This window comes from Helianthus annuus, chromosome 3 (assembly GCF_002127325.2).
Source record: "Helianthus annuus cultivar XRQ/B chromosome 3, HanXRQr2.0-SUNRISE, whole genome shotgun sequence".
NCBI lineage: Eukaryota > Viridiplantae > Streptophyta > Magnoliopsida > Asterales > Asteraceae > Helianthus > Helianthus annuus.
This window is the reverse complement of record NC_035435.2, coordinates 113,846,285-113,872,681: the sequence shown is the minus strand read 5'-3', so window position 1 is coordinate 113,872,681 and position 26,397 is coordinate 113,846,285. Positions and strand designations below refer to the sequence as shown.

Here is a 26,397-nt window from a genome sequence, read left to right as displayed (position 1 = left end):
AGTACAGATCGTCCTTTCAGTCTGTCCGTCGGTTTGAGGATGGAATGCGGTACTTAGGTTAAGCGACGTACCAAGAGCTGCTTGAAACGTTTCCCACAATCTCGAAGTAAACCGAGCGTCACGGTCTGAAATGATGTCACGAGGCGTATCATGATTACAAATGATCTCGTCGGTGTAGATGCGGGCTACTCGTTCTACCTTGTAGTCTTCCCGTATTGGCAAAAAGTGAGCAGATTTGGTCAGACGATCAACTATGACCCAAATGCTGTCGTGACCTGATGGCGTGGGCGGAAGTTTGGTTATGAAATCCATAGCTATACTCTCCCACTTCCATATTGGGATTGGAGGTTGTTCGAGTAAGCCAGAAGGTCGTTGATGTTCAGCCTTAACTTTCGCACAAGTCAGGCAACTTCCAACATAGAGAGCAATATCCCGTTTCATGCCCGGCCACCAGTACTTGTAACGAAGGTCCTGGTACATTTTATCGGCACCGGGATGAATAGAATACCGGGATTTGTGGGCTTCGTCCATTATAATCTTTCGCAAATCGGTCCGCTTAGGGATCCAAATCCGATCCAGATAATAGAAAATCCCATTTTCTTTGCTTACAAGCTGAGCTCCATCGTGATAAATCCTCTCTTTCTTCAAGGTGTGTTCATTAAAACAAGCATGCTGGGCTTCGCGGATGAGGGTTTCGAGATCATGCTGGGCTTGGGTATTGCGTATACTGAGCAAATAACTCCGTCTGCTGAGCGCGTCGGCAACAACATTTGCCTTGCCTGGGTGATAACGAATCTCACAATCGTAATCGTTAAGAAGTTCTACCCATCGGCGTTGACGCATGTTAAGTTCCTTCTGATTGAAGATGTGTTGTAAACTCCTGTGATCGGTGAAGATCGTACACTTGGTACCATACAGGTAGTGTCGCCAAATCTTCAATGCAAAAACAACTATGCCTAGCTCGAGATCATGGGTTGTATAGTTCTTCTCGTGGATTTTGAGCTGACGAGATGCGTAAGCTATAACCTTGTCGCGTTGCATGAGAACACAGCCAAGACCAAGGTTGGAAGCATCACAATAGACAATGAAATCGTTGTTTCCGTCGGGCAATGTGAGAATAGGAGCATTGCAAAGCATATGTTTAAGGGTTTGAAAAGTAGACTCTTGTTCGGTTCCCCAAACAAAAGACTTGTCTTTATGAGTAAGGGCGGTAAGCGGCACAGTGATCTTAGAGAATCCTTCGATAAATCGTCGATAATAGCCCGCTAGTTCGAGAAAAGAACGAACTTCGGACGGGTTCTTAGGCGTAATCCAGCTCTTAACTGCTTCAATCTTCGCGGGATCGACATGAATACCTTGACTATTAACGATGTGACCCAGAAATTGAACCTCCTCCAGCCAGAATTCGCACTTGGAGAACTTGGCGTAGAGTTGATTCCCCTCGAGTAGCTCGAGAACCAAACGTAGATGTTGCGCGTGTTCGGTCTTCGACTTAGAATAGATCAGGACATCGTCGATGAACACGATGACGAAACGGTCTAGAAATGGCTTACACACGCGATTCATCAAATACATGAAAACCGCGGGTGCGTTAGTTAAACCAAAAGGCATAACAACGAATTCATAATGGCCGTATCGAGTAAGAAAAGCGGTTTTGGGGATGTCTTCCTCTTGAATGCGCAATTGACGATAGCCTGAACGTAGATCGATCTTCGAGAAACACTTGGCACCTTGCAGCTGATCAAATAAGTCATCGATACGAGGCAAAGGGTAACGGTTCTTGATGGTTAGCTTATTCAACTCCCGATAATCGATGCACATCCTGAACGACCCATCCTTCTTTTTAACGAAAAGGACTGGCGCTCCCCAAGGAGAAGTGCTCGGGCGAATAAAGCCTTTTTCAAGTAACTCCTGAAGTTGGTTCGAGAGTTCCCGTATTTCGGATGGCGCGAGTCGATACGGGGCTTTGGCTACGGGATTAGTTCTAGGAATGAGGTCGATACGAAAGTCGATATCACGACTTGGCGGTAGTCCAGGAAGATCATCAGGGAACACCTGAGGAAATTCACGGACCACTGGAACGTCTTTAACTTCGGCCTTCTTTTTCTTTTCCTTCTCTGCTACCACAATGTTGGCCAAGAAAGCTCTGTATTCCTTGCGGAAATACTTGCTAGCTTGGGTGCATGACATGAGTTTGAGTCCTTTCGAAGCTGTTTCACCGTACACACATAAAAGATCACCATTCGCGAGCGAGAATCGAATCATCTTATCAAAGCACACAACTTCAGCATGGTTTTCGCGAAGAAAGTCCATGCCTACTATGATGTCGAAACTTCCGAGTCGCATAGGAATAAGGTCGATTGGGAAGATGTGATTGTTGAGCTCGAGAGTACAATCACAGAGAACAGAGTTAACGGCGACAGTTCTTCCAGTAGCGACTTCAACTTCGAATGACGAGGGGAGATAAGAGCGCTTACGACTAAGGAGCTTCTCGAATTCAAACGACACAAAGCAGTTATCGGCTCCAGTATCAAACAAACATGAGGCGTAAATACCATTCACAAGGAACGTACCATTAACCACGTTGTTGTCAGCCTGGGCTTGACAGGCGTTGATGTTGAAGGTTCTGGCATGGGCTGCTTGTTGCTGCTGCGGAGGCTACTGCTGCTGCTGTTGGGGCTCTTGTTTCGCCACCCTGTTTGGGCACATGTTTGCAAAATGGTTAGGATCACCACATGCAAAGCAGACTCGAGCATTGATCGCGGGTGCTTGAGCTGCGGGTTGGCCTTGAGGGGCTGGGAGTAGAGCTTGATGAGCGGCGGCTTAAACTGGGGCTTGACGGGCACCATAGCGACAGTTAGCAGTGAAATGACCGTAGAGATTACAGTGAGCGTAGAAACGACAGGCGATTCCCACCGGATATTGATATGAGCATGTCGGGCAGAGCGGGTGGGGACCTGTGTAAGCACGCTTTGCTGGCGGTGCATTGGTCACTGGGGCTGGTCGGTGATGAGACTGCTGCTGAGCCGGTACGGCTTGCAGAGGAGCGGCAGTTGTTGTGACAGCACAGTTCTTGCTGGAGCTGCTGTTGTTGTGCTTCTTCTTGTGACGTGATGACTTGGATGGATGAGCAGTGGAGTCAGCAGTTGGTGCAGTTGTAGCTTGATGCAGAGACTTGGATGGCTTATCCTAGAAACCAGACTTTACCCGCTTGTCATTGATCTCGGCGGCAAGCAAGTAGGTCTCCTCAATTGATGATGTCTTGGCGGCATGAACAAAGTCGTCAACACAGTCAGGTAGAGCTCGAATGTACTTCTTGATGGCCATGTCTGGAGTCTTGACTTGATCGGGACAGATAATGCTAAGCTGCTTGAAGCGAGCAGTTAAAGCAGCGTTGTCTCCGTCCTTCTGCTTGATGTTCCAAAACTTGTCCTCCAGCTTTTGGCGTTCATGGGGAGGGCAGAATCCGTCCATCATGATGGCCTTCAGCTCTTCCCAAGTCAGCTCATAAGCTGCATCATTCCCGCGTTTGTTTCGTTCGGCCGTCCACCAGTCTAGAGCTCGGGACTTGAAAACGCCGGTTGCATTCAGGGTACGGAGATTTTCAGGACAGCCGCTTTGGCGCAGAGTGACTTCAACTGAATCAAACCATTGAAACATGGCGGTAGGGCCATCTTCTCCGGTAAACTATTTTGGTCTGCATGCCTTGAACTGTTTGAAACTGAAAACGGTCTTGTTAGCATCTTTAGGAGCATCGATTCGCGACTCCTCAGACGACTTGCTGACGTTTTCATACACCTCGCTTACAGTTTTTGCCACTTCTTCGCGATGATAGCAGCGAGACGCTTGTCTCTCTTTTCTTGGCGAGTGAGTGGGGTTCGGTGTCCAGATGACGACATGGTCTGCAACGGACATCGTCGTAGGTCTCAGACACAACAATCGAATCTCGCCTCACACGTCTACAACTTACTAAAGCTCAGGAACACGATAAGGCATGGATCGCATAAACACACAAGCACAAAACCACAGATTCACGTAATCATAGAAGCACAGAAGCACAGAATCACAGAAGCACATAAGCACAGAATCACATAATCACAGAAACACATACACATTTAATCACAGAGGCGCATAATGTCACGAAATTCTCCTATCAGCACACAGTAGCACACAGAGTATCCTAACTGCCTCTAAGTTTGCGAGTATTCGAATATAGCGGTCGCATATAGCATATCGAGTAGTATAATATATATTGTATAGCATGTAGAGTATTGTATAAGCGCATATCATAATACCGTCTAGATTTGCAGCGACTTGTTAGCGTCTTGAGATAGAATAGCAATGCGAGTCGTGTGTGTCGATCGATGTGATAGCAAAAATCAAGGAACTTTCAAAATCTTAAACACATAAACAGATAAATACACATAAAACACACAAAATCGACGAATTATCAGAGTAACAGCTGCGGGCTCAGAATCAGAACACATAAAATCGAGAGATAGATTGACTGCGGCTATTAGACATCGACTACCCAAAGCGATTCGACTATTCACGATGGACTTGTCGTCACTTTTCGACTCTCGGGATCGCGTTTCTGCCTCGATTCTTGGGCATTCAACGCGTATCCCTGGGTCATACTTGTGAGTTCAGGTCGTTGGAGTCCGTCGAGGCTTTGGTGAGAAAAATAAAATTCCGGAATAAGTTGTCAAGGTTAGGGTTTCACCCCTAGCTTAGCAACTTCTTCCTTGTTTTAGTAAAATTTGAAGAGATTATTCATCAAAATATGGATTTCACTCCTAATTTGGTATAATTCTCCTCGTTCGTTTATCGAAAATAATGAGGAAATCATTGATAAATTGATAAAATCAGTATTGACCAAACAATTTAGTCGAGAGTTTGCGGCTTTCACTCCTAATCTCGACTAAATCGATTGACTCTATTTGAAAATTCGAGTGCAGTAGTAGCGTAGAATATTAGAATATAGCACATAAGCTTGGTCTGTTGGTTCCTAACTATAGTCTAGGTCTCTAAGACAGCGACCCGGACTAGGTCGTGTCTAGCCTAATTCCCTATAGTTATGGATCTGATACCAATCTGTAACACCCCAACCGATGGCGGAATCATCGGGGCATGGCACTGAGCGAAACAGATTATCCAGAAGTTTCCACAACAACTATCATTACTATTTAGTTTAAATAATACGTCCCATACCGTATCCCAAATAATAAAACAAGTTATTACAGATAAGCATCTAGTCAAATATATTGTTCCGACAACTCAGATTTAAATAAAAAATATAAATATTGTTTAATTGCTTCTAGAGACTCGATCTGCAAGATCTACAGATAACTATGCTCTAGACGCTTATTCCTAGCTCGCCTTCCTAGCAGATAAGCATCCTAATTGCCTGTCACATATGTTAAAATAAAGTCAATACATGAAATGTAAAGGTGAGCATACAAGTTTGATAATATCATATCGAGTTCGAAATATTTTACGCATAACCAGCACGTACACAGAGGAAAACGAAGCATGTTAATTATCGACATGGATCTATCGATACCAATGACTGCGGGTTGACTGTCCGAGACAGTTCGCAATACATGATTACCACCGTAATCCATGCAAGTAATTGTCCTTAACAACCCCCGTGTGAACGGGTGCTGAGTCCAAACTATAGTACTACGTCGTTAAGGCAGGTAGACAGCATTCCACGTGTAAACATAACAACAAGCATTCATTTAGTCACGTAATACATGCAGAGCGGTTAGCGTATAAAGTAATTGAGTAGTGTGATCGATTATGATTTTAGATAAGTAATGTATGTAACACCCAAAAGTGCTAAAGCAAAAAGTGTTCGAGTATACTCACAGCGGTTGATTGATGGATTGAAGGGAGCGCTTGAGAGTAGGGTTAGCCTGAATAGTTCGACAGCATAACGATGAGTAACGTGAAAAATGGAAACAAGTGATGATGGGTCGAACAGCCCGGTCGATCGAACGGTAGGTTCGATTGAACGGGTTGTTCGTTCGGTTGGACAGTCTGTTCGGACATCCTGTTCGATCGGCCGGTAGGCTCGATCGGTTGGACTGTTCGAGTGGATTGTTTCTTCCTTTGTGTAGGATGTGTTTGTGTATGATGGCTTGACCTTTTGAAGTTTTCGTTGTAGTATTTGAGAACCTTGAAGTGTTCTTACCTTTCAGGTCGATCGATCGAACAGGCCGTTCGATCGGCCGGCTTAACCGATCGGTTAGACACTTCAGTAGTAAGTCCTCAGCTGGATGTCACCTGATCGAACAGCATGTTCGATCGGGTGGCACTCCAATACGTCGAACGAGTTGAAAAATCGATTAAGGGTTGAAGCATAGTATCTCATTATCCGATGAGTAATGTTATCGAACAGCTCGTTCGATCGAACATCACTTCGCTCAATACTATACATCATGAAATTGTCAAAGTGTGGGGCCATGTGCTAGGCGATCGGCTGGCCTGGTCGATCGGCTGTCATGTCCGATCGGTTGGGCTGTTCGTTCGAACAGCCTGTTCGATCGGTCAGCATCCTGACCTGGTCGGCCTGTTCGTCTAACACTTGGCTGTTCTGATTGTTTGACATTATATTGAGATATTTTGACAACGAGTTGAACCATGGCACCTTCGTTGTTACTTATTTCCCCTGCTCGGACAGGAATCACCCAAGTCCGGCCGGTGAACGGTTCGGAACGGAGTTTATAGTTTAACCCGAAATCGGTGAATCTCATAGATAGAATCCGAATCTTGAACCACTTGACCATTAGAATGATTGGTGAGTTGGCTCAAGCTCCGTCTCTACCGGTTTGAGGGCATTGAGTGTAAAAGAGTTAAAAGAAAGTTGGTAAATCCATCTTTCAATCCTTCACACTATGTAAATGTTCAGATCTGTGGTAGATCTTAGTGTTTTTATGTGGAAATCGGCTAGATCCAAGTGATTCTTGGTGGATTGAGGCCAAAACATGAAGTTCTTGAAGAACACCATGATGACATCATCCTAGAATCCTTAGATCTTGATGATTTCACGGTTAGAAATTAAGATTTTAAAGATAGAAAGGTGTAGGAGTGTGTATTGATCAAGAAAGAACAAGATTTAGGATGAAAACTTACCGAAATCGGAAGAAATCTGAGAAAAGAAGGGGAGCACAAGCTGGTCGGTCAGAGGGTTTCCAAAAGTGGAAAGAATGACAATGACAGGCCTATTTATAGGCTTCCCAAAGAGGAAAGGGCTGGCTGATCGGCCAGGCATCCCGATCGGACAGCCTGCTCGATCGGACAGTCTGTCGATCGGCTGGGCTGTTCGATCGGCTAGGAGCCTGATCGATCCACAGCCTGTTTCGAGCGTTCGGTGCGACGCTTTCTGATACTTCGATTTCGATTGAAGACGATACAAGTACGATAGAGTTTCCTATTCAAATTACTTTTAATCCCAACCACTATATCTACATACAAGCATCTACGTTCCATATTCGATTTCGATTTCGATTGAGTTCGATTGAGTTTCAAGTTTCGATTCGATTGATCACCACACATAGCAAAAAGTAACACGCACAGGTAACACATAAGGCACACACACACGTATAATAAAACCAAATTCGCATAATTCGAAGTTCGAGTTCGATTGATGATTCGATTAGCTTGATTATTGATTGATTAACTTTATCGCATTGTTACTTCCTACTATTCACAGTCGTAAATCGTTTCGCGTCGATTAAACATTCGATTACCTCGATTTCTCTGATTGACAACACTTACTCCACATAATACAAAACATAAAAGAGACTATTTATAGTCAAAGAAGTCAAACTCGACTTGGACTTTGACTTTGACATTTGAAAACAAGAGGTGTTACAGTTACTACGATAAGATTATGCTAGCGGGAATCTTTGGGTTGACAAGTAGGAGTTGCATGCTAGTATTGCCATGATATATTCTAGATTTCGTTTACGCCATGTTGATTCTTTTAACCAATTTTATACTTATGCTAGTAGTTAAACTTGTATGCTTGCCAATACTTTATGTGTTGTCATGTACTTTAATACGTATTGAAGGAAATTGATGATAATGATGAACGGAATCTAATAGGATGAACTTGAAACCCATTTTTAATTTAGAACTTATGTTATATTTTGTTTCTTGCTTATATTGTTGTACGTTGTTTCCAAACGATGTATTTGATTTTAGAAATGAAATGAAATATTATTTATTTAATACTTGTCGCAAAATAGTGTTATGAAGTCTCTTGCAATCACGTTTTCGTCTCACTCCGATGTTTTCGCCATCGGTTGAGGTGTGACAATTCATCTCAAGAATAAATTCTCGAACACACATCTCGAAAACTTCCCTAATGTCTCGCCTATTGCCAAGAGTTGAAAGTCCTTGCGGATCAACTCTCCAACGCTGATGCTCCCATAGATGATAACAGTTTGGTTTTGCAAGTCATTGTCGGTCTAACCTAGCAATTTGACGGGATTGCTACTATCCTCAAACAAACCAAACCCTTACCTTCTTTTTATGATGCCCGATCTCAGATATGCCTCGAAGAAACCCGTCAGGCTAACCAGGCCATACATGCTGCCTCTACTGCCGCCACGGCTCTTGCTACCTCCACCAATAAACAACTGGCGAAATCTTCGTCACCAAACCAAGACTACCGCTCTGATCAATATTCTGATCGCAATCGAGGGCGCGGTAATCGACGGGGAAGAGGTCGTGGTAGATCCTATGGGGGATGTGGACGGAGTCAACAATCTTAGCAGACCTACAGCAATGGGGAACAAATCCGACCCACTGGACCGGCCCACCTCCATTTCAGGCTTGGCAAAAGTGGCCCTCACTACCTTGTCCATACACATCGACCCAATCAGGAAATAACAACAATTCAGGTAATGGGATTGTCGAACCGGGACCAACACAAGCATACACAGCCTACATGCCAACTAAAATCGAACATGCAATGTATTCCATCTCTCTCAATCCTCCTCAGTGGAACCCAAACTCGATAATGGACACCGGCGCAACCGGCCACATGTCCCAACCTCAAGGTAACTATCACCCTCCTCTAACTCCTCTTAATAATTGCATTAACAAACATATTGTTGTTGGAAATGGTGAAACCATACCAGTTACTGGACAAGGCAATCTCATACTCCCCCCACCTTACCCTCCTCTAAAATTATACAATGTACTTTTTGCACCCAAACTAATCAAAAATCTCATTCCCGTTCGTCGGCTAACAACCGACAACTCTATTTCTATCGAGTTTGGCCCCTATGGTTTTCTTGTGAAGGACCTCAAGACTCGGATCCCTATCCTTCGATGCAACAGCACCGGTGATCTCTATCCCCTTATGCCTCCGGAGGCATCACAACAAACATCACCATCCGCATTTGCTGCTCTTTGTCATCAACTTTGGCATCAACGTCTCGGTCACCCGGGACCTAGTTTATTACATTCCTTGAAAAACAATAATTCTATTTCTTATGGACGTTTGAATAAAAATATTTGAAAATCTTACATTTTGGGTAAAAGTGTACTTTTACCATTTATGCCTTCTAATACTCGCACTATTTTACCATTTGACATAATTCATAGCGACCTTTGGACGTCACCCATCCTTAGCACTGGTGGTCATCGATATTACATACTGTTTTTGGATGACCGGAGCAATTTTTTATAGACCTTCCCAATTGCAAAGAAGTCACAAGTATATTCAATATTTTGTACCTTCCATAATCAAATCCATACATAATCTGAGCGAAATATAAAAACTTTCCAATAGGATAATGGCACCAAATAAGTTAATAATGCGTTTAAACAATTTTGTGACCAACATGGAATGTTTTTTCACCTCTCATGCCCTCACACTTCCTCCCAAAATGGCAAAGCAGAATGCAAAATACGTCACATTAAAAACACCATTCGCACTATCCTTGCCCATTCATCTGCTCCTCCATCTTTTTGGCATCATGCTCTCGAAATGGCCACCTAGTTACACAACATCCTACCAAGCAAAAACCAACAATACCACACACCCACGCATCTTCTCTACAAATGCATACCCACATACGACCATTTACGCATATTTGATTCCCTATGTTATCCACTCCTACCATCCACCACCATGCACAAGTTAGAACAACAGTCAAATCCGTGCGTTTTCCTCGGATATCCACCAAATCATCGGGGATACATGTGCTTCGATCTCACCAAACTCAACTCACCATATCACCACATGTCATTTTCGACGAAGGTCACTTCCCGTTCAACAACATTCATTCACCTCAACCTTCCTACGAGTTCCTCGACACTACTGTGCATCCACACCTTTCGGCCCCCATGAACTCTACAAGCCCAACACAAGACACTCCGCACACCCCACCTACAACGCCTCAATATCAAGCCACCCAAACCTCCCCAACTCCACTGTCGTTGGCCCACTCCATGACCGACCGCCCCTTACTCGACAGCCCAACCCACATTTGTCCCTCACCCACCGACCAATTCCCAAGCCCAATAAGCTCCTCCTACTTCAGCGCCCACATCTTCCTCCCCTTTCTCACCGGCCCAACACCAACAACCAGCCCACTCCTCACCACCCATACCTACTCCTATCTCACCGGCCCAATACCAATCGGCCCAAACATCTCCCCTCTCTAACCTATTTGCTCATGCCATCCCACCCCCTCATACCACCGATCCCACACCCAACTCTCACTCCTCTACTATCACCCATTCTCAACCCAACCCAACCCATTCCATCCGAACTAGTTTGCACTATGCGGACTCGCGTAATGGATGGGATCCTTAAACCAAAGAAACTCTTCAATCTTAACTCCTCCACCATCGTTCCTATACCCAACAACCCAACATACGCATTGTCCATTCCGGAGTGGCACAACGCCATGACCGACGAGTTTAATGCTCTTCTTAAGAACGAAACTAAGGAGTTAGTCCCTCGGCACCTTCAAATGAATGTTATTTGTAGTATGTAGCTTTTTAAACATAAGTTTAAGTCCGATGGCAGTCTGGAACGGTATAAGGCTCGGTTAGTATGTGACGACCAGTTACTACAGGTAGGCGTGGATTGTGGTGAAACTTTTAGCCTAGTTGTCAAACCGGCTATAATACGGACCGTTTTGTTTATCGCCCTCTTAATGTCGTGGTCAGCACATCAACTGACGTCACCAACGCCTTTTTACACGGTACACTGAATGAAACCGTATATATGTACCAACCCATGGGGTTTAGACATAAAGACAATCCGAATCAAGTATGCTCATTGAAGAAATCATTATATGGTCTTAAACAAGCACCACGGGCCTGGTATCAACGGTTCACCAATTTTGTCCTCATATTGGGATTTCGATAAAGCAGGTGTGATAACTCGTTATTCATACTTCGCCAAGATCAACACACGGCTTATCTACTTCTCTACGTTGATGACATCCTTATCACTACGTCTTCAGATCAGCTTCGGCAACAGCTCATGTCCTGGCTTTAGGCGGAACTTGCCATGAAAGACCTCGGGCCCCTCAGCTACTTTCTTGGAATCTCAGTTAAACGAGAGAAAAACCATATGTTTCTTTCACATCAAACCTAAGCTCACAACATTGTCCAGCGCGCCGGTATGCTCTCATGCAAACCAGTAGACACCCAGATTGACACAAATGCTAAGCTAAGTGCTGCCTCTGGTTCGCCATTTGATGACGCAACCCTTTACCACAGCCTCACCGGGCCCTTCAATGTATCATTTTCACATGTCCGGACGTTAGTTATGCCGTACAACAAGTGTGCATGCACATGCATGCGCCAATGACTAGTCACTGGCATGCTCTGAAATGCATCATTTGTTATCTCAAAGGTACAGCTTCATTCGGTCTTCATCTTGGGAAAACAGCATCCATATCCTTAGTAGCATATACCGATGCCGACTGGGCGGGGTGCCCGGATACCCGCCGATCCACATCCGGATATTGCATATATTATGGTGATAATCTCATCTCTTGTTCATCGAAGCGTCAATCTATCGTCTCATGCTCGAGTGTGGAAACTGAATATCGGGGAGTTGCAAATGTGGTCGCCGAAATATGTTGGCTTCAAAATCTATTGCTCGAGCTACATCGACCTCCCCCTCGCGCCACATTAGTTTACTATGACAATGTGAGCACCATTTACCTCTCCGGGAATCCTGTCCAACGTCAACGCACTAAACACTTTGAACTAGACATTCACTTTGTTCGTGAGCAGGTTCAACGTGCTCATGTTCGGGTCTTTCATGTGCCATCTCTTTATCAGATTGCAGACATCTTCACCAAAGGTCTCCCACGAGTTTTATTTAAAGATTTTCCTACCAGTCTCAGCATTCGTTCCTCTCCTGCTTCAACTGTGGGGGTATAATATAGTACATATTAAAGTATATATTTAGCATTGATTTTAGTCATGAGTTGTACATATTCTGTCATCATTCATCCAAAAAAATATGGGATTGTAACATCTATATATATTGACTAATACATGAATGAGAAAGCAATGATTGAGATATATTTTCCTATTGTCTATCAGTCGGGTTGAGTTATCATTCGTCGTCTAGGTACTTACTATCTATCTCACATCACTATAAATATTTTGGTCTTTATTTTTGTTAAACAATATTTAGCTTTTTTAGTTTTATGTGTAAAACGTGTCGTTTGAATGAATGAAGATTATGTAGTTTTATTTTGAGTTATTATTGTTTGACTGACCCGAATCGACTATCTGACCCCAACATATGACCCGAAGCATAGCGATAGGATGAAAAACTTGGGCCCATAACTATCTGCCCCCCGGAACTTTTGGTCAAACTCCACCACTAGTTGTGGGGGTTTGATCGCTATCGAATATCAAGGTTGTTTTATGTGGGTTGTGATGCTAGGAGGGTACACTACAAGAAATCGGGGCAATAAAGGCGATGACTGTCATCGCCGCCGCTATTGGTAATAGCGGCGACATATCGTCGCTATTCTAACGCCGCTATTGATGGGACGCTATTGACCACATGTCGCTGCTATTGGTCCATGTCGCCGCTATTGGTGGTTGACCTTTAGCAGCGACTTTTCGTCGCTAATGACCTTCGTCGCTATTACCTGACGAGTATTCACCAAATACACATAATTTATACCTACATGCATACTAACATACACCTACATACACACATACATAGATTTACATACACATATACATACTAAAATACACACATTTTCACCAAATACACATAATTTATACATACTTACATGCTAACATACACATGTACATGCTTACATAGACCTACATACAAAGATACCTAGACTTACATACACACATTTTCACCAAATACACATACATTATACATTTTGACATACGTTAATGACATATACAAACAATACACATACACTAAACAATTTGGGCGATTTAGGAGTGTATCCTCCTAATAAGATACACATACATACACAAACAATATACTTATTAACCAAAAATTACACAATTTCTCATCTTGAATAAAATTAAAAGAAAACTAACCTTATTTGAAGCTCCTAGAAGGTGGTGGTGACGTCGGAGACGAGGTGAGTGGCTGGAATTTTCTAGCAAACACACATGCATACACAAAAAAGTAAAAAAATTAACAAATATATAAAAAGTAATGAAGAAATTCGACACAAACTAACAATACTAACCGATTTGGGAGAAGAAATTGTGAACTTGAAGTGATTTTAGCAAAAAATTTTTCGATGGGAGAGATGAAAGGATTGGGGGAAACGGAGAAGGAGGGAAGAAATCCCGCTTTTAGCTTGTTGTTCTACGAAAAGGTAACAGGGGCGACACGCGTCGTCGCTAATGCTCTTCAGTGTCGCCGCTATTGACTAGTTTAAACCCCAGCCGTTAGATCAAGATAAGAAAGGTTTAATATGGGACACCGTGTTCCGGATCGACCAATAGCGGCGACATATGGCTTGTCGCTGCTATTACCCTTTATTCTTGTAGTGAGATAGAGGAAAAGTAAATCTGAAGAACACATTTATGTTAAGGTAAATGAGATATTGGAGTTGATATACACAACACGGATAGAACATCAAGAGCTCTCATACCATGTGAAGGTAAACGAGTTATTTTATTATGATAAATTGTATGATGCAATGTACAAGCATATATAAACAAAGAAGAAAAATCTAACCCTAACAAGCTAGCCATAATAAGCATAACCCTAATATATTCCAAGAAATAATCTCGTTCAAATAATTTAAAAATGGTAGTCTGTGATAAATGTCAATGTATTGAATGCAGGAGTGATATAGAAGGAGAAGAAGAAGAGGCCGTGGATGCCGTTGTTTGCTTTGAGGAATCTGTGTATTCTGTGCTTCCTGATGCTTGGTTTTGGATGATGGAAGTCACGTCAAACAAAGAAGGCATGGGAGGTGTGAAGTAAGAAGCCCTTGGCATCTTTGAAGGGAGTATAGGCAATGAGGTTTCAAAGTTTAATACTTGAATCACTTGTCTCATTGATGGACGAAATTCTGGGTCAGGGTGCACGCACCATAGACCAGTTGTCATTAAACACTTGATTTCTTCTTCATCAAAATCTAACTCTAGACGTGGATCGGCCGCATCTAGAAGGGTCCGGGTCCCATAGAGCTCCCAAACCCATTCTAGTAACCGTATTTTATTTTCTTCAGCCTTGAACTCAATACATTTCCGTCCACACGCTATTTCCAAGGCAACAACTCCGAAGCTGTACACATCTGATTCCTTGCTTGCCTTTCCAGTCACTACACATTCAGGAGCCATGTACCCCATGGTCCCAGCTAACATTGTTGTCTGCGAACCTTTCTCGTGGTCAACTAACTTAGCTAGCCCAAAATCACCCAGCTTCGCGTTGAAATTCGAATCCAACATCACGTTACTAGATTTAATATCCCTATGCAAAATACATTGCTCCCATTCTTCATGCAGATACAACAAAGCAGAAGCCAAACCTTGGGCAATTTTGTACCTTGTGCCCCATGTCAACAAGCTCTTCGCCTTGAAAAGATGTGAATCTAAGCTTCCGTTTTCCATATACTCGTAAACAAGGAGGAGTTCTCGTTTCTCATGGCACCAACCAGTGAGTTGCACTAGATTTCTGTGTCTCAATCGGCTAATGATCTTGACTTCTGATGCATATTCCTTGAACCCTTGTTTTGAACTCTTTGACACCCTTTTCACTGCAACGTATGTGCTCGAATCTTTCAAAAAACCTCGGTAAACACCCCCGAAACCCCCCTCTCCAAGCTTCTCTTTCTCTGAAAAGTGGCTAGTTGACTGAGCCAATTCATGGTAATGGAATCTTTTGGCACCAATACCCATTTCAAATTCATAGTTCATCTCTTCATTAAATGCAATATCCTCTGGTTCATCTTCTCTGTTCTTCTTCCTCCTCCACCAAACAAATGCAAGCACAACCAACAAGGTAATTGGAACCAATATTCCAACTATTAATCCCACTTGGCTTTTTTTCCCATTTATTGGATCAGGACTCGCGCTTGGTTGCATTTCGTTATCTTCATCAACTTGTAAATCTATACTATCGAAACTCCAAGATCTCACATTTTGCTTCTGGAACGATGCTCCAGTCGCTGCAGAAAACCCAAAGATAACCCATTCGGGCAACTCGTTCCTCAGATCAACCGTGTAAACAAGTCCATCTTGACGCACCGCCGTATTATTTTGATAACCGGTGAAGGAAACACTAAGATTTTTCGAAACTGAATCATACGCAATCCACGCTTGACACACGCCCCCACCCGTTACATTGCTTAGCCATTTCAGAGCTCTAACAGAAACTATAGAATTAATATCAATACCAACATGATCACCCATAGTTATATTTCCAGAGACATATGGATCAATACCATTCCAGTAAGTATCAAACTCAACCGCAACGAATCGACTCATCGTCTCAGCGGTTGTGAAATTGACTGGAAGCCCCATGGCCCGACCAGCGCCCATCACAGAATTATTCTGAGCAAGAAAGAATGTGAGGCCATCACCATACCTTGTGAGCCCATCTGAATCAATGACAAACGTGAAATTGGTACTGAAGCTGGCTAGCTCACCGGACCTGTTGTCCCAAAGATGTAGCGGTCTGATGTATGTCGCTCTTCCTGCTTTTCGGCTCCGATTGGAACCAATCCCATCTGGGGTCACTTGGATTCCACCGTCGGAGATGTAAGCACCATCACCTTCTGTAACTATCTCCCGGTTCTGATTTTGTGGACCGATGTTTGGCAAATTGAAGGAGAATGAAGCTGCAATAGGAATCAAAACAAGAAGGATAGAACAAGTGATGAAATGGATCATGGTCAATGCCATGATTAGTTTAGATTGCTAGGGTATTCAGTTGCAGGTTTTGGTGAGATGAATCATTCACGGGTTTGCTATTGGTTATAGGATTAAAAGGAGAGTTTTATATGAAACGTTTAAAGTAGTCAAATTAGGTGTCTATATCATTCTTTCTAAGAAGAGTCCAAAAAGTGAAACCAAGAACGTTGATGAAGCTTACATATATTGTATATATAATGCAAGTGGTAAATTCAGTAATGACACACGGTTTTAAGGCAGTTGAAGATGTGTTTTCAGACGGTTGAAACTTGACAGCAGTATATAATTGGCCCACCACGTGAAGATATAGGATTCCAGGTCGAAACATATGGATGCATATCTAGGACCATAACAAATAAACAAAAAAGAAACACAAGTTGATCGTATTACTTTTAAACTATATGAATTTATTTTTTTATTTTATTCTAATAAATAAATGATAGTTGTAACCTTATCTCTTGGTATGGTCAATGAGATCAATTGAAGCTATAAAAATCTACCGAGCGGTTTTCCAAACGAGCCGAGCGAGATGTACCAACTAGACTTTGTCTTCTCCGTCTAGTAGGGCTGCAAACGAGCCGAGCGGCTCGAGATCGACTCGAGAAAAAGCTCAAAACGAGCCGAGCCTTATCGAATCCGAGCGCGCTTGAGCCTCAAAACAAAGCTCGTTTGTTTATCGAATCCAAGCTCGAGCCTCGCATGTGAAGCTCGTTAGGCTCGTCGAGCCTTATCGAGCCTTAGTGTAAACGAGCCGAGTCGAGCCAAGCTTATTTAAACTTGTTTACAAGCCGACCTCGAACCTAAAAATAAGCTTATTTAGTAAACGAGCCCGAGCCCGAGCTTTCACTTATCGAGCTCGCGAGCCTAAAAAGTCTATTATTTATATTATTTTTATTTAATATACTAATTAATAGATAATAAACGAGCCAAGCCCGAGCCGAGTTCAAGCTTGATACAAACGAGCCGAGCTCGAGCTTTGAAAACAAAGCTTGAATCGAGCCGAGCTCGAGCCCGAGCTCTCATAAGTTAATCGAGCTCGAGCTCGGGCTCGGCTCGGCTCGTTTGCACCCCTACCGTCTAGTACCAAGGCTACAAAACAACATGAACAACTCGTTAGAAGGGGTCATAGACCATAGACCGGGGTTTCTAAACCACCCTCCGACACTCAAGTCTCGCAGACAAATAGCGATTGTGACCACTATTTATAAGAGATATGGGAAGAGTTGAACTCCATTTGGACCATATGTGTTTGGCTCAAATTCGTTTGGCGGGGCCTTGTTGGAATTTACCTTCTCAAGTAGAGTTGAACAAAAACCTTTAGAAAGTTTTCAGATTTTCAATATTTATAATTTTTATTGATAACATTAGTGATAATTTATACGTATGTCCCGTACTCCCGTCACCGCTATTGGTGTCACCGTTATTACCTTAATTTCTTGTAGTGTATGACCATCTCCAAGACATTCAGTGTAGTACAAAAAAAACCCGGTTTTAGAACCAAAACCGGGAAAAAAAACCCCGGTTTTTTTTAATCAGTTTTTTTATAACCGGTTTTAGAACCGAACCGAACCGCCGGTTGTAGACTGGTTAGGGATGTTTATCTTCGAAACAGGTTTTAAAACCGAAACCTGTTATAAAAAACCAGTTTAAACCGGTAAAAAACTGTTTTTTGGAATAAACCGGTTAAAAACCGGCCGTAACCGGTTGTACTGGTTATTGTTTTGAGTAAAAAAACCGGTTATAAAAAAAACGTTTTTTGTTTTTTATGACAAAAAACCGATTTGTACACCTCTAATTCTACTATTCAACATAAGTCAACTACTTTAGGAACTCGAGTTCATTAGTTGATAAGTTAATGTAATCTATTTATGTGGAGGGCGAATATAGATAGGATCCCTACGATGTCCGCATTAAGAAGAAGGAACATGAGGGTAGGGGACGATCAATGTGTTTTTTGTGGTGATGCAGAGGAAACTACGGATCATGTTTTTTCGGCATGTCGATTGGCGTGTGGAGTTTGGTGTGGTATAGCGTCGTGGTGCAAATTGCCTCCGGTATTCTTATTTTCAATCGCTGATGTGCAGAATTTTACAAAACATTTGGAAGTTAACGACAAGAAGAAACAGATCGTGTATGGATTGTTCGTGTTGATTTGTTGGCGTATTTGGATAGCTCGAAACGACAAGATATTTCGGAATCATGAAGCCAATGTCACTCAAATAGTGTCCGATGTAAAAGGGTTGGGTTATCTTTGGTATAGGAGTCGGATGAGAGATGGTAACGTGGATTGGAAAAAATGGTGTAATTTCTCTTTTAATTTGATGTAATTGTTTTGGGCGGTTTTCTCCTTCTTGGAGATCCGCGGTGTTTAATGAAGTTCAAGTTTAAAAAAAAAAAAAAAAAAAAAAAAAAAAAGTTGATAAGTTAATGGATAACCATTTCATGTGAGGATGGTTTGTCACACATCATTAATTAGGGGTTGTCGCTTCTATATGGAATTAAAGAATGTATTATTTATAGTTCATATTTTAAATAGATATGTATAACTGATTTTGAAAATTAATTTAACTAATTGGATATTTGTTTACAAACCTTAAATCCAACCTAATGTGACCAACAATTGTACTTTGTGAAGTTTTATCCATCTTTTAGTAAGGTTTTTGTTAATCTAATAAACATTGTGTGGTACACCTTCAATAAAAGTTATAAAACCATGGATGTAATAAGATTAGCATATTATAAATAGGTATTCTGATACATCTATTTAAGGTACAACTTGATTGGGTACATTATAAGGAACATGAAGTCATAAACAAAGCCATGATAAGAGAATCAACACTTGTATACCACTTCACCCTCACACCCTTTCATTTCCTTATGAAAGAAACTCCTTTCTCAATGCTTCCTGCCAACTCTTTTTTAGCTTCTTCCAAACCAACCCTGTTTGTTTCGAATTAAACAGATATAAATTCAAAATTTTTACTTAAAATTCGCAAAAAAAAAAAAAGTCGGAATTTTGTGTGCATCATACCTTTCATACTCATTCAAAGGTCCAAGTTGATATATTTCTTCCACACCAGTGCGGCCTAATCTCACTTGGGTTGCAAAGAACGGGAGTTCTGTCACCTACAAAACAACATTTTTAAAATAATTAATAAACTATTACCCGATAAATGGTATAGATATAACGATGTATGTATAAAACAGTTTTATACCCGAGATTCTATAAAAGCACACTCCACAATGTCAGCATCTCCTCTTAAGCCCTTGAGACAGCGATCTGCAAACTTAACTGCTGCATACGCCTGTATAGTTTTGCAGATACTTTATTTTAGTTCTCGGGTTTTACAAGTTTTTATGGTATGATATATGAACCTCATGAAGATGAAATAAGATTTATACGACTTAGTACCATGGATAATGTTGCAGAACCAGCCCCAGCTTTTGCCTGAAATGGTTACATGGGTTAATTATAATCAATCTACATCAGTTACAGAGAAAAAAAATAATATAAAGGTGACATTATTTTTCCCATTTACTTATTAATGATTGATCGGACTAATTCGGGTTATGCTTAATCTCTAACGGGTAAAAAAGCAGAAAAAAAAGGGAAACACGTCATATGAGTTGAACACTCATATTTATAACCAAATATGACACACTAACTATTTATGTTAAAGGAAAGAAGTAAATCAGTGGGCAAAAGTGTTTTTGGTCAACCCGACCCGCTCAGTACCAAAAGCATACCTTTTTTGACCCATTACCCAACCTGCCTGACAGTCCATTTAACTGGTCTAAAGAAAGGTGATCTGCCTTACCTGAACAACTTCGGTTCCACCATCTTGAATGCGCTTTGTTAAGTATTCGGTTTCTTCTTTAGTGAAGGAGCACGGAGGTTTGACCTGCAATATTGATCGAAGTTAGATTGACCTGTTTTGACCCATACCAAAAACGACCCGTTTCAACCAGAACCCCTTTTTGACGCGTTTCCTAACCTGTGAAAGTAGGGGCAGAATTGTAACTCCTGCATGTCCTCCAACCACTGGGACACTAACTTCTCGTGGATCAAGTCCCAAAACTTCAGCCTAAAAAATAAACTTGATTAAAACTCACTCACAGTGAAACAAAAAAGATGTTGAAAACGAAAACTTGTGATTACATACCACAAAAGTGTTGGCTCTAACGACATCAAGCATAGTGACACCGAGCAGGCGTTTGGGATCATAAGTGCCAGCCTTCTTGAAAACTTCTGCAGCGATTGGAACCGTAGAGTTCACGGGATTGCTAATCAAGTTGACAATTGCATTAGGGCAACACCTTGCAATTCCTTCACATAAAGTTTTAACAATTCCCGCATTAATCTTGAAAAGATCATCACGTGTCATTCCGGGCTTTCTCGGAACACCAGCAGGAATAATCACAAGATCCATTCCCGTAAGTGCTGCATCGAGCTGCGGTTGCCCGAGAAAACCTCTCACCTATAAATCATACAGAAACGTTAATCGTTAACGCAATGAACTACAAAGATATTTTGATTCAACAAACGATAATGAAAAAGGCGCTTGTCTAAGCTAAAAGTTTGTTATTGAAAGAAAGTTACCACAGCACCGGTATCCATGTGGCTGATATCGGCAGTGACACCAGGAGCGTTAACGACATCGTAAAGATGAAGAACCGAAACCAATGGGTTCATCTTCATTAACATAGCTAGCGGTTGACCGATCCCTCCAGCAGCACCCAGTATTGCAACTTTGAACCCGGGGGCCCCACCCTTTGCTCTGCAATTCGCTCTCTCCAATACCGATCCTCCCTCCATCTTCCGGCACATAATTCATACAAAAACAACGATAAAAGATTATAAAATCTGACAAACCCAGATGTAAAAGATACTTTTTTCTTCAAAAAAACGTTCAGCAAACTGATATATCGATGTCTAAGACATAAAGATTCTAAATTATCTAAATAAAACGCTACCCAATAGGCCATTACTCGTACTTCGGTATAGATACAACCAGAATTTGTAACCATTGAAACTTATAGTATCTGCGGTCCAAAACGTGACCAAATCCATTCACCCCATAGTTGTCGATGGCGAATAGCGACAAGGCACCTATAGGCTACATAGCGAATAGCGACGGCTATTTTATAAATAGCGATTACACTAGAAAAAGAATTTTGAAAATTTTTATATGTATATTACATCAAAATACCCTTGTATATATGATATTTTACATGTATATTTAACAAAAACCTATAAATCCAGCTATTTTATAGCTATATCTAATTGATATTAACATCAAAAAAAAAAAAAAAAAAACCCAAACTGTCGCTAAGCTCGCTATTCATCGCCATAACCAACATAGCGACACATAGTCGCATCGCCATAAAGCGCGCTATAGCGACCGCTATGGTCGCTATCGACAACTATGATTCACCCAACGATAAAGATTTAAACTTTTAACCAAATTAAGCAGGGCCAATAAAAAAGATGCAGATTTCACATAGTTACACAGTGCAACATCAACAAGCAATTAGAGATCATTAAATTGAGTAATCAAGTAAAGATTCCATAAGTTAAAATTAGGGTTCACACCCATCTGCACAATCAAATAGTTCTCTCTAAATACCAGAAAAGATAACAACTTGAACTCAAAACTACTAACCAGGTTGTAGATTTCGATCGAAATTAACCACTACCCAATAGCAAGATTCAAATTTAACACACAATTATGCACCAGAACACCATCAAGAACTCAAACAAAATCACGAATTTGAGAAGCACAGAGGTGAAGTTTCAACTTTGCCAGCTTATTTCAACTTCGAGCCGAGCTTTTTTTGAACTTTTTTCGAGCGAACTTCGAGCGAGCCTCGAGCCACAAACTTTTTAAACAGAATAGTAATTTTAAGTGAACTATAAAATGAACAAGAAAAGATTTATTGTTACCTACCTTAATCTATATCTTTTAAGTCATTATTAATAATTAAAACTATAGCCTAACAATCTATTTCTTTCGACAAAAAAGTAACCATATTACTAATTAAACAACATTGCTTAGATATATTAGAATATATGTATATAAACACACACTGACACACATAATTTGGGGTTTAATTTAGACGTGCCAAACGAGCAAGCCAACAAGCCTACTAATGAGCGAGCCACGAACCGAACCTACTATGGCTCGGGCTCGACTCGTTTACAAACTGAGCCGAGCCGAGCCAGCTCGTTTAAAACCGAGCTGACTTCGAGCCAAGCTTTTTTCGATCGAACTTCGAGCGAGCCTCGAGCCACACGCTTTTTAAACAGCCCTACCCACAACATGATTTAGGATCAAACATCATTCTAAATACATCCAAATCAAGCACTACACCAATAACATCAATCAGAATCAAATTCAATACCCAAAATTACAGTAAAAACACAATCATCATCAACTCCCCCAAAACCTCTTGATCACACTGTAACACATGACAAACCCTAAGAACACATATAAGCTCAAAATATGGGATTAAAACGTTAATTAATTCACATAACATCAAAGTTTCAATTTGGGTATTACGTATCAAGATCAACAGTTAACAAACCTGAACATTTGAAGGGTGAAGATGAGCTGCAATTCTTGCAATTCGCTGATTGGCATCCATATTCAACTGCTGATGTTTTTTTTTTTTTTTTTGATGTTTCTTGTTGATCACGAGAGATGAATAAAAGGGAGTTGAAGAAAGAGTGGGGAAGACGATAGAAGATAAAAGTATGGATAGAATAAATATTTATTTGGTTATAATTATTTAGTAGGAAAAAAATTGTAGAAATTAATTTGTGGAATGTGTGCCCTTATCCTATATCTATATCGTTTGTGGCTCTGTGTGTAGATGTTGTTATCGAGTTTGTATTCTTTTGGATCTTGATTGAATACCCAAATTGGGAATTAGGTTAAAGATTGGTATTCGAGAGGAAAGTTAGGGTTTTGATCGAAATTGTGAGGTTATATGGTAGTAATTTTATTTGATATTTGTATGGCACGACTAAATAGCCCGTCACTTGACAAGTTTGCTTATATAGGCGTGTATTAGGTTAAAAGATTGCTATTCAAGATGAAATTTCGGGTTTTTGATTAAAATATGAGCTTAAGTATATGTAATTTTATTCGATTTTGTATGGCACGACTTCATAGTCCATACACTTGACAAGTTTGCTAATATTGGTTGTGTACCAAGAAGACCAAGTCTTTAAGATTAGAGTTAATTACTGTTTTCGTCCCTTTGGTTTGTCAAAAAGCACTATTTCAGTCCATTTGTTTAAAAATTGCGATTTCAGTCCCTGTGGTTTCACTTTCGTAACCATTTCAGTCCACCTCCGTTAACCCCATCCATTTATTCTGTTAAGTACACGTGAATTGACCATAATGCCCTTATTAATAAAAAACAAAAAGATATCTAAATTAGTTAATTATTGTTTTCGTCCTTGTGGTTTGTCAAAAATTACTATTTCAGTCCATTAGTTTAAAAATTGTCATATATGGTTCCACAATTTTTAAACTAATGGACTGAAATAGTGATTTTTGATAAACCACAGGGACAAAAACAGTAATTAACTCATTTAGATATCTTTTTGTTTATTATTAATAAAGGCATTATGGTCAATTCACGTGTACTTAACAGAATAAATGGATGGGGTTAACGGAGGTGGACTGAAATGGTTACGGAAGTGAAACCACAGGGACTGAAATCGCCATTTTTAAACTAATGGGCTGAACTAGTGATTTTTAACAAACCACAGGGATGAAAACAGTAATTAACTCTTAAGATTATAATGTAGTGAAAGTTTTCCTGTAATTTTGTAACTTGTGAACAGGGAAGTAGTTAAAAGATTATTGAAATTGGTGTACCATCCAGATGTGTTATTTGTTGTATTCAGCTTACGAGCTCAGTATAACTGTTATTATTCTTTATATAATTATTGTATCGACATATGTCTTTTTAAGTCTATAATCATGCACGATCTATAACTTAAAGAGTTAAATGTCATTTTAGTCCTTGTGGTTTGAGTCATTTTGTCAGTTTAATCCAAAGGTTTCATTTTTCACATGTGGGTCCAAAAAGGTTTCACCGTTGCCATTTTAGTACACTAGGTTAATTCTATCCATTTTTTATGTTAACGAGAAGGGCAGTTCGGTCATTTTTTATGTAATTTTGTTAACTAGAACGGAAATCTGGCCATATAAAATGACCGAATTGCCATTCTCGTTAACAGAAAAATGGATAAAGTTAACTCAGTGGACTAATATGGCAACGGTGAAACCTTTTTGAACTCACGGGTGAAAAATGAAACATTTGACCTAAACTGGCAAAATGACCTAAATCACATAGACCAAAATGCCATTTAACTCTAACTTAAAACATTGTGTTATACATTCTAATTTCTCATGTACAATTTGTGACTTAATTAGTTGTATTTGTTGTTAGTAAGTTGAGTTTGTTAGTGATGATTAACCTTCTACCATACTTATTCTAGAATACTTGGTACTTGAGTAAGTTTGTTATGGAAACATGTAATTTACAATATAATTCACAATATGGGCAAAGCACCAAAGCAAACTCAAGAAGACGAATGTTGGGGTGAGTACTCTACGGTTTCACAAAATGGACAAAGCACTAAAGCAACAAGAATTTCGCAATTGCGATTAGATATATGACGGAAAGTTAGGAGATTTTCTAAAGTGATCCACTACTAACGATCCTAATGACTCTTTTCACACTCGAAGCACTCTTACAATGTGATACGATGATTGTTTTGCACCAAAGAACCTCACAATCACTAAAACAAATCTTCATCTCCATAGTAGAAAGCTGATACAATATGCATATACAAATCAAGATAATATCATAATATCACGTATACGGATCAAGGAACTTGTAATAATGAGTAATAGCATTAAAAAGGTATTGCATGCCAAGGTATCAAGATAAAACTCATATAAATGAAATAGTCATGATATATAATACATTTATCATGGTATAATAACATACCAGAGTTTTTTTTTAAACATATATATAATATCTTAAGGCAAAAAAATTGCACTCACAAACGCGTAGATATTCGTACTACATGGAGTAAAGATATGGAGCTTGTACCTAAATGCCGAAAGTTAACTCCTAACATGTTAGAAAACCTACAATGTTATCATGTCCTAGATTAGATTAAATTCAATATTTTGGTGTTGTTAGGTGAGTTTCTTTGTTGAGTGGATTCAGGGTCGGCTCATTAGTGTAGTTGGGCTAGATGACGGCTTAGGGCCTCCGAAAAAATAGGGCCTCCAAAATAAATAAAAAAAATCTATATTTATAAAAAAAAGAATATTATATTTACAGTGATATTTGTTGATATTAAAACAAGTGTAGTCTGGCGGTAAGAACAAGATTTGGTTTTTGTAGAGGGCTGGGTTCGAATCCCAACTGCTATCCATTTTCAAAATTATTAATCACCTCACTCATTATTTTAATAAAGGATTATAAATGCATGTTTTTAATCACCTCTCTTAATTTAATAAGTTGAAATATTTTGTCCACACAAATTTTAATATGATACGTCCATGTAAAAGTTTATTTAAAAAAAAAATTGTTTCTAACTAATAACAATGGTATACTTAAAATAAGTAGCATGTTTTAATTCCTTTCACACATAATGTAAGTTGTTATTTGTTAGGTTAAACTCTTTTGACCAACTTAGATTTGATTTATGTATTAGATCCCAACATTATTTGATTAGATAATTCATCTAGTTTATATAATGGTTAAGTGCTTTATAAATTTCTTCTTAATATATTTCATGTCAGACACAAACTGAAAATACAATCCTAAAAAAATTAAAAAGGGCCTCGAATTTTTAATTCGCTTTGGGCCTCCAAAATTCTAGGACCGGCCCTGAGTGGATTTTCAGTGACGGTTATTAAAATACACTATTCGGCTTATTAGCAATGTTTTAAAAATCGATTCAAA

At 40.3% G+C, this 26,397-nt stretch overlaps 2 protein-coding genes across 2 annotated transcripts; both read right to left on the bottom strand.

Moving 5' to 3' along the window:
* Positions 1-14,133: 14,133 nt before the first annotated feature.
* On the bottom strand, positions 14,134-16,673 carry LOC110909317 (L-type lectin-domain containing receptor kinase IX.1). Its single transcript, XM_022154348.2, has one exon. It carries the CDS (start codon positions 16,387-16,389, stop codon positions 14,308-14,310), a length of 2,082 nt encoding a protein of 693 aa, XP_022010040.1. The 5' UTR covers positions 16,390-16,673; the 3' UTR covers positions 14,134-14,307.
* A 2,423-nt stretch (positions 16,674-19,096) lies between these two features.
* LOC110909316 (malate dehydrogenase, glyoxysomal) lies at positions 19,097-23,412 on the bottom strand. Its single transcript, XM_022154347.2, has 9 exons — positions 22,984-23,412; positions 20,999-21,214; positions 20,562-20,876; positions 20,394-20,483; positions 20,217-20,300; positions 19,811-19,846; positions 19,614-19,703; positions 19,430-19,524; positions 19,097-19,338 (listed from the first exon to the last, which is right to left on the bottom strand). Exons 1-9 carry the CDS (start codon positions 23,041-23,043, stop codon positions 19,266-19,268), a joined length of 1,059 nt encoding a protein of 352 aa, XP_022010039.1. The 5' UTR covers positions 23,044-23,412; the 3' UTR covers positions 19,097-19,265.
* Between the last annotated feature and the right edge of the window lie 2,985 nt (positions 23,413-26,397).